General features: G+C 34.9%; 1 protein-coding gene across 2 annotated transcripts in view; it reads left to right on the top strand.

The window, feature by feature from the left end:
* Window positions 1–9,747, top strand: part of Ube2e3 (ubiquitin conjugating enzyme E2 E3) — a 102,399-nt gene that overhangs the window by 89,172 nt on the left and 3,480 nt on the right. For both annotated transcript variants that reach the window (XM_004628645.2, XM_023712407.1), the window contains one exon: window positions 7,432–7,564. In XM_004628645.2, the coding sequence (XP_004628702.1) occupies window positions 7,432–7,564 (133 nt within the window). The remainder of the gene's footprint in view (window positions 1–7,431; window positions 7,565–9,747) is intronic.

Genomic DNA, 9,747 nt, shown 5'->3' with positions numbered 1-9,747 from the left:
GTACCAGATCTAAGAGTAAAAGATTTCAGTTTTTCCTCTTAGGATTATGTTAGCCATTGGGTTTTCACCAGATTGAAGTAGAGGCCATCTATTCCAGTTTTCTGTAGGACTTTGAACATGAATGAGTGTTAGACTTTGTCAAAAGCCTTTTCTGCATCAATGGAGATGATCATGTGGTTTTTAGTTTTCGCTCTATTGATACAGTGTATTAGATTTATAGATTTTGTAGTATTGAACTATCCTTGCATCCCTGGGATGAATCCAACCTTGTCATGGTGTATGATCTTCTTGGTGATTTGCTGTATTCTATTTGCTAGGATATTATTGAGGATTTTGGCATCTGTGTTCACGAGAGAGATTGGCCGGTAGTTCTCCTTCTTCGTTGCCTCTTTCCCTGGTTTTGGTATCAGTATAATACTTGCCTCCAGGAATGATTTTGGGAAGATTGCTTCCTTTTCAATTGCATGGAAGAGTTTGAGGAGTATAGGGACTACATCTTCTGTAAATGTCTTGTAGAATTCAGCTGTGAATCCATCCAGACCTGGACTTTTCTTTGTTGGTAGGTTTTTAATTACATCTCATATTTCATTGGCTGTTATTGGGCTATCGAGAGTGCTTATATCTTCTCAATTCAATTGTGGTAATTTGAACCTTTCTACGAATCTGTCCATTTCTTCTGTGCCTTCTATTCTTTGAGAGTAAAGATTCTCAAAGTAGCTATTGATAATCTTCTGAATTTCCATAGAGTCTGTGGTAATTACACCCTTTTCATTCCTTATTGCTTGTATTTGAATTTTTTCTTTCCTCTTTTTGGTGAGATTAGCTAGGGCCTTATCGATTTTATTTAATCTTTCAAAGAACCAGCTTTTTGTTTCGTTAATTCTTTGAACTGTTTTCTTCATCTCAATTGAATTAACTTCTGCTCTAATCTTTATGATTTCTTCCCGTCTTTGGGCTCTGGATTTGGTTTGCTCTTCCTTTTCTAGTTGTTGAAGGTGCAGCATTAGGGTGTTTATTTGTTCCCGTTCTGTCTTCCTCATGTGTGAGTTCACAGTTATGAATTTCCCTCTGAAAACTTCTTTCATCATATCTCTAAATTCCGATAAGTTGTGCTTGATTTTCATTGAATTGTAGATATTGTTGAATTTCATCTGTGACCCATTTGTTGCTGAGTAGGGTGTCGTTTAACTTCCATGTATTTAGGGTTTTTTCTTGATTTCTTTTGTCATTTATTTCCAGTTTCATTGCACTGTGGTCAGATAATGTGCATGGGATAATTTCTGTTTTCTTACATATACCTAAGCATGACCTATGTTTCAATATGTGGTCTATTTTAGAAAATGACCCATGTGCAGCTGAGAAAAATGTGTATTCAGCTGTGTTTGGGTGAAACACTCTGTATATGTCTACCAAGTCCATTTGTTTCATGCTCTGGTTCAGCTGTCTTCTTTGCTAATTTTTTGTGTGGTTGACCTAGGTTTTTGGGATAAGGGGGTTTTAACGCCTCCTATTAAGATTGTGGTATTGGATATTAGATTTTTCATGTCCATTAAGATTTGCTTTATATAGTTGGGTACTCCCGTGTTTGGTGTATACATATTTATGAGTGTTACCTGTTCCTCTTGAATTTTTTCCCTAACCAGTATATAGTGGCCTTCTTTATTTTGCTTGATCATTCTTGTTTTGATGTTGAGACTGTCTGAGAATAGGATTGCTACCCCTGCTTTTTTCTGAGGTGCTGGGGCGTGTAATAGTGTGTTCCATCCTTTGACTTTCAGCCTATGAATGTCTTTATGAGTTAAATGTGTTTCTTGTATACAGCATATTGTTGGATTTTGTTTCCTCATCCACTGTGCCAGTCTATTTCTCTTAATTGGTGAATTGAGTCCATTTATATTGGTGGTTAGAATTGAGATGTATTGACTTACGATTGACATATTACTTACCTGTTATCGTTTACTCCTTTTTCTCCTGTGTTTAATTGCTTGCCCTATTTAGTTCGTTGCTTCTGATCTGTTTCGTGGAGTTCTGATCATTTTGTTCCCTCTCTAGAACATCTTTCAGTAGCCTGTGTAGGGTTGGCTTTGTCATCATGAAATTCTTTAGTTGTTCTTTGTTATGGAAGTATTTCACTTCTCCATCAAACTTGAAAGAGAGTTTTGCAGGTTATAGTTGTCTGGGCTGGAATTTTTTTTCATAGAGAACTTGAAGTACTCTGCTCCATGCTCTTCTTGCCATCATGGTTTGTGAAGAGAAGTCGGCCATAATTCTGATGGGTTTTCCTTTGAAAGTGTTCTTCTTCTTTTCTGTAGAGGCTTTCAGTATATTATTGTTGAGCTGAATTTAGTATTTAATGGTTTTTTGTGATATTAATACTTAGGTTTCAGTAAACTAAACACATGGGTACCTAGGAGGAGAGCCTTCAAGGTGGAGACACAATGACGGGAGACCTTCAGGTGGGTGTGTACGTTGGGTGTTGGAGAAACATCATTGCCTCAACAAGGAAAAGAGTAAGAGATGAGGAAGATTATGGCAGTAACAAATTATACATCCTTTTAGGTTGTGACAATCTTTTTTTTTTTTTTTTTTTTTTTTTTTTTTTTGGCGGAACTGGGGATTGAACTCAAGCCCTTCCACTTCCCAGGGAAGCACTTATTCCCCTGAGCCATCTCCCCGGCTCCTGTGACAATCTTTGACTGTGGCACAAAACAAGAAGTTAAGCTTTCTGAGGTTTTTTATTTACGTGTTTGCTTTTACAAGTGTCATATCATATTTACTTTTTAGTTCTCTGATTGAAAATAGACTGCTGTTATTGTGAAATAAGAGAAAAAATGTTCAAAAGGAAGGGGATATAGGAGGGACTAAAAGGAGGGAAAAAGAAAAAATGAGAAAAAAAGGAAAAAATAGAAACAAAGCTTTTGTAACTAAGGGAAAGAGGGGCTCAAAGGAGGGTAGTAGTAGAAGGGGAGAAAAACAATCAAGAGATACAGTATACAGGTACAAATTCTGTATGATAAATGTGATCATTACGTATCCCTGAAATTTACCAATAAACTTGATTTTAAAAAGAGAGAAGAGACTACTGTTGTGTGGATGTACAGTCAGAAGTCTGTGCAGGAAAAGATTACAATTAACAGATAGAGATTTTGCTATTCTAAATAAAGTTGGGCCAGTGGGGTTGAACAGGAATAATACAATTTGGGGATGTAGCTCAAAGATAAAAACAGTAGACCTTGCTGTCTTGCATAGTGTGAAAGCAAAGAAGTCAGAGATATGCAGTCTGTAGACTTTTGTCCTGAGAAATTGGGATAGATGGAATTAACCACTGGCTGAAATAGCAGAGATAGAGTATCTTGGTTCAGGAACTTAATTCTTAGCACAGTTCTAATTCCAAACCGAATTGGATGAGGACTAAAAAAATTTTCCCACAGTGTCAACATGGAACATAACCACTGAATTTAATTTGGTTCTCGTCCAGTTTGGTTTGTGACCAGAATTGTGGAAAGAGTTGTTTCTAAACTGAGGTAGAATTGTGTTAGGAATTTATTTAGGAATGTCTTAAGCTTGAGGTACTTTCCAAACGTACTTGATTCAAATATTAAATTTCAAAATCAAGGCTTAAAAACTCTGGACTTAGAATCTATACTGTAGATAGAAATTTGGTAGTTAAGACCATATTTGTGTTTTAGAGAGATTAAAACTGATGGTATTACTGAAATGAGCATATAGATAGAAAAGACATGAGCTCCAAGGTCTGAGATATGGAATACCAGAAGTATTTAGAAGTTAGAGAAATAAGAAACAGCAGTAGAGATGGAAGGGGAAGGAGTCAAACAAGTGTGGTGGAAAACTAAACTAACAAAGTGTATTATTCTAGCAACAAATAGGAAAAGTGTATCAAGGAGACCTGTCAAATGTTGCTGGACCAAGTACTTTGAGGGTTGAGAAATGATCCTTGACTTTAGTGATGAGGTCTTTGGTGACCTTGATAAGAGCTGTTTCAGTGGAAGGATAGAAGATTTTATTTCTTCAGTCCTTATCCAAACTTGTTTGGAATGAGGTTAAATCAAAACACAGGAGAAAAATTGGAGACAGTAGATAATACTTTAAAGGAGTTTTGATGTTGAAGAAATGAAAATTGAGATGATAGCTGGAAAAGATAGGGAAATTGAGGGTTTTTTGTTTGTTTGTTTGTTTGTTTTTTTAATGTATTTTAGTACAGAGACTACAGGGTCTCACTACACAGATCGGACTTCTGGTGATTCTCCTGTTTTCAGCCTCCTGTTTGCCATCTCAGCTTGCCCAGGGGGTGAGGCCGGCAGTGGCATGGCATGCTGGGGGTGCTGGGGATCAAATCCCGGTCCCTGCGCCCGTCTAAGCAGGTGCTTTAGTCCACTGAGCTATTTGGCTGTCCAGCGAGTTTTTTTTAAAAATAGTTTGGAGAAGTGATTTTGTTGGATTCAAGTGGCTGTTTTTCACTTAAGAAGGAAAAATGAGTTGCTCTACTAGAGAGTCCTTTTTTTGAGAGAAGGTAATGAGATGCCTTGCTCCAGACACAATAGCATAAGGGTTGGAGTTTAGCTTTTATGTTGCTTAGACTAGGTAGTTTGGGGTATAGAAAATGAGTCATACCAGCATAACTGCATTCTGGCCATTGTGCTCCAGAACTACAGAACAAGTCCTGTTGAATACCCTGCTCTAACATAGTTAGAAATACTCTTCATCTTATGGTAAAAATGTGGAAGTAGGAAGAAAGGAAATGTAATAGTATGGAAATTTTCCACCAGTTGGCAAAGGGTATTTAAGGTGGACTCTTCAGTCTCTGACCTTTTTGTTTTTTTAAGAGAGTGTTTTGGTTTCAGCCTCATTCTTTTTAGTACAAAATTCTGTGATCCATTGGATAGTGAGAGGGCTTCCAGTGTTTGAGTCAAGGTTAGAAGTAGCAACACTAAAAAGTAAGACAAAAAACAGTAAAACATTTGAAGAAAATACGTAATTTACCTACATTCAAAGTCTGTCATTTTGTTGTAATTGTGGCATATGGAAGATTATTTAACTCTGAACTTTAGTTTTTTCATCTAAAAATAGGAATATAACAATATTACTGTCTTCAAAAGTTAGAATTAAAGCACTACGTTGCTTTACACAAGGAATGAATAGTGGTTAACATATTACTACTACTGGGAAACATTTTTACTGGAAGTGCTGTAACTCTGTAATGTTATTTTTTAGTAAATATTTCAAGTCACCAAATGAAAAATTAACTTGGTAAACTAATTGGGTCAGATTGAATATTTTGTTTTTATATAGTTGATATTCAGTTTTGTGGCTTTTTTCTTTTAGCAATGACATTGAGTATCACCATTTGACTGATACTCAAATGGTGACCAAGAAATGAACCATTTCAAAATTTCCTTCAGTTGTTGTGCGACTCTAACATTTACAGAAGGTTACTTATTTTCAGACATTTTCCTCTAAGTAGGACAACATAGTGAGGTTTTACCATGTGTACGTACGTATATGCTTTACAGATGAGTTATTGAAGCTGTCTGTAACTATACTATACCATCCATCTTTTTTGTATGAATCATTCCTCAGAGTACACATTTGGTTATTGCTACTGTCAGTTACCTGAAGTTTTATAATTTACAATGTAAGTTTTACAGAATTAATATGTACGTAAATTATTTTAACTTATATTCTGTTTTAATTAATATGGGTTGGTTTTGCTGATTTGTACTTATGTTAAATAGAACTTGCAGATTACTTCTAAAATGGATACTTTAAAAGATGGGCACTTTAAAAAGAAATTCTTAAGCATATACTTGTTCAGAGAGCCAAGATATGTAAGTATCAGAAAAAAGTAGAAGTCTTTTAGGAATATTTGAAGAGGATTTAAATCCTTAACAGTTGTCTTTACAAGTCACTTTCAGTTTGGATTTTATTTGAACTGTCTCTTATTTGTATTTTATAAATGAAATTATGGCATTAAGCACACTGCATCAAAATTTAAGTGTGACTTAGTAGCATCTATCTCTCAGATTTTGGTTTCTAGTTGTCGCAGTTACTCTTCTCTTGTTGCTGGGACAGATACCTGACACCAATATGAAGGAAGGAAAAGGTTTATTTAGCTCACGATAACTGAAGGTTTCAGTCCATAGCCAGCTGCTTCAAGGCACAGTGGCACTTGGCAGAGAGCAACCTTTTAAGGCTGCAGAAAGGTGCAGAGAGCAAAGGGAGTGAGTGGCAGCAGCTCCGACAGTTAGCAAGCCTCTTCCCACCTTACATTGTAATGCTAATTTCCTTCCCTGGGGCAGGTACAGCATCCACACCCACAATAATCATAAACTCCAGAGGCGGCCCCATGACTGCAGGAGGCTTTGTGGGGAACACGTATACACAAACCAGAACACTAGTGATATTGGAGAAGTTATCACAGGTGTTAAGAAGCCCAGAGTATCTTGTTACAATAGGAAGCAAAGGAATGCTCAAAAGCTGATGGTGGCATGTTACAAGAAAAAGCCGTTTTAGAGGAATTCCCATCAGCCACATCTGAACTAATTTGAGCATCAAAATAATTTAAAGCAGCTGTGAATTTATAAACCATTGAGAAAAAATAGGAATCTATGATACAGTACTAGTTATGTGTCTACACACATGCATGGCTTAAAAGGGTTAGGTTAGAAACTAAACAGTAATTTAATGCAGCACCTTGTCTGGTGCTTAAAATCACAAGTGAGGGACAGGTAGACACCATGTCCTTTTCAATGAGTTATATCACTTAATGTACTACTTTGGCCAAGAACACATTGCTTGATTCTAATCATGGGAAAACTCCAGATAAGCTCAAAGTGATGAGTTTGTTTGCCTTTTAAAAGAGTATGCACTTTTAAAATGTTAAGAGACTGAGAGGACTTGTGTTAAAGGAGGCTAGTGACCTAGGATGTAATTCATTCCAAGACTGGATCTTGCATATGGAGAAAAATGTATTTTTTAAAGGGTACTGCCAAATTAGTGGACAACTTTATAATACAAAATCCAGATCGTTATGTTGGTGCAGTTACTGAAATTGTAACTATTGAGGCTTGTAAGAGACTTTAGGAAATATACACTGAAATATTTATGTGGAAAGGGTCATGATGTATGCAGTTTATTCTCAAATGATGTAGAAACAAATTGTGCATGCCTGTATGCTTGTTTTTGGAAAGAGAGGAGGTAAATAAGATAAAATACTGAAGGAGATGATTCTGGGTAGTCTACAAACATTGTTTGTGCTTTTCTTGCAATTTTTCATAACCTTAAGGTATTTACAAATAAATTTTGCACATTCCTCTAGGTTGCTAATTTAACTTTAATATACCATTAGTTTTTTAAATTGTAACATGCATTGCTTAGGGATGTATATATTGATTTTTAATTTCTTTTGAATAGTGCTGGGCCTAAAGGAGATAACATTTATGAATGGAGATCAACTATACTTGGGCCACCAGGTTCTGTATATGAAGGTGGTGTGTTTTTTCTGGATATCACATTTTCATCAGATTATCCATTTAAACCACCAAAGGTAAGAACCTAGAAGTATATTCTTTAATATTTATTCTTACCCCAAATCATTTATTCTAGACTTTAAATGCATATTAATGTAATTATTTTTATTTCCTATTTATTCAATTTGTAGCTCTTAATTCTTTGGGTTCAATTACTAGAAAATGATTGTCATTGTGTTATTATGGTAACATTTACAAATAGACAGGAAAATGGATTTGTGAGAAAGAGTCCTGTTTTTAAAAAAAGACATAAATTCCTATTTATTCATAAATTAATAAAGAAACTTTTAGAACTAGGGCTTTTAAAAATGAAAGTACTTGACTCCTACCCATCCAAAAATTAATTGAACAATTTTTACATTTTTTTTAAGCTACGTTTTGTATATGAAAGAAACATGAATTTTGTACTTAGGAAATGAAGGGAAATTTACAAAGAACCTTCCTTAGGGAGACTGGGTGAAAAGTAGAGTTTGGCAGTTTTTAGGAGAAATGCTTTAACAGTGTGAATTTTGCCTTTATAAAGAAGCAAAAGCTAGAAAACATAGCAAAGGAGAAAGATCAGTAATGATTAGTAAGTTCATTTTGTGCCCTGTGTGGGTATAATGTAGTGAGGATTGGAAACCAGGGGTAGTGGGGTAACCTGTTCACTTTAGTGCATTTCGGATTAAGAAACAGATGCATGCTTCAGTTATGCCTTGTAGTGACTGTCAGTTACTTTGCATAGCTTAAACCTAATAGTTTCTTTTTTAATGCTTTGTTATTCTAAAATGGTCTTACCAGCAGGTAAAAACTAACAGAATTTAAACCTGACAATGATTTTACCCTCTTTACATAGACATTCAACATCCCAGAGCAGTGTTATCAGATCTGTAGCCTTTAAGTACAACAAAATGTTTTCTTGTCATTGTATATTCCCTATTGTAACTATCATCTGTGTGGTGATTTAATGCATTAGTGTGTGTTAAAAGTTTTGCTTTTTAAACCCTTCTCAGAAGACAGGGCAACAATAGTTCCACCTAGTGGCGTTTACCTTGAATTGCAGATGCGAAGGTTTTTATCACCTACCTGGAGATACTCCCATTAAATGTTGCAAGTTTTTTGATTGCCTTACTATATAGTGCCGTCAGAATCTAAGATGTTGAAATTAGCACATTAGTATCTTTTAAATAGCTCTCAGGTCTTTAGAGTCTGCCTTGCTGAATCTGTCAAAGGCCGTCCTCGTATTGATCATACCATAAATTGTATTCACATTCAGAATTAAACATTTGCTGTCAGTACATGACTGAGTGATCAATTTGCACGCACTGATTATTTCTTACTGTAGAAAAAATCTTTAGCAAACCACATGGCTATATGTGTAGTGATACATCTACAAGCCTGGTTTTCTATATTGGACAAATTTGCTATATTACTGTATTAGCAAAATAGGGAAAGTTGTATTTTGTACAAAGTTATTTTTGTATGAGTGGGGCAATTGAATTAAAAAGATATTTGTCCTAGCTCATTTTAATAGAAAACAGGAATAGTAATAAGTATTTCAACTACTGTATATGATTTGTCATAATTGTTTTGATTCAGTGGTATTTATAAACTTAGTGTGATAAATTTTTGCTGAAATTGCAGTATTTTTTATTTTCTAATTTGTTAATATTGTTTCTGTCCACTAAGATACATAGTATTAAACATTCTTGAATCTGTAAGTTGAGTGTGAAATAAAAGATTTCTGGTATCATCTTAGTGTTAGGAACCACTGTTTCTGTAATCTTTTTGAGGTTCATATAATGAATTAAACTTTATGAGGAATAATAAAATGTAATTCTTTTTATTTCATGGATACTTGTTTACTCATTAATAGCTGCAAATATTTAAATGCTAATTGTATTTGTAATTATTTTATATTAATCACCTGTCAGTGATTTGAATGTTTTATTCCTATATTCTACAGCAGCACTGTAATGGAAAAAATAATGGTGAAAATATTAATGAAATCTTTTACATTCTGCTTTTAGTACTGTCTTTAAAAGTTTCCACCTCTAGTTCACGTTAATTTGATTAACTTAAATTAATATCTCTATCCACATGTAACTACTGTCTTGTATTAGAGGGGTTCTGTAGGAGTGTGAAACCTGCCCCCCTACCCAGCTAGCCAGTGATTTTGATATTATTGTGATTTATCTTTCCTCATGCATCAGGGATATAT

The sequence above is a fragment of the Octodon degus genome, unplaced genomic scaffold, assembly GCF_000260255.1.
Source record: "Octodon degus isolate 3935 unplaced genomic scaffold, OctDeg1.0 scaffold00025, whole genome shotgun sequence".
Classification (NCBI taxonomy): Eukaryota; Metazoa; Chordata; class Mammalia; order Rodentia; family Octodontidae; genus Octodon; species Octodon degus.
Note: the sequence above shows the minus strand (reverse complement) of the source record. Positions and strands in the feature narration are given on the sequence as shown.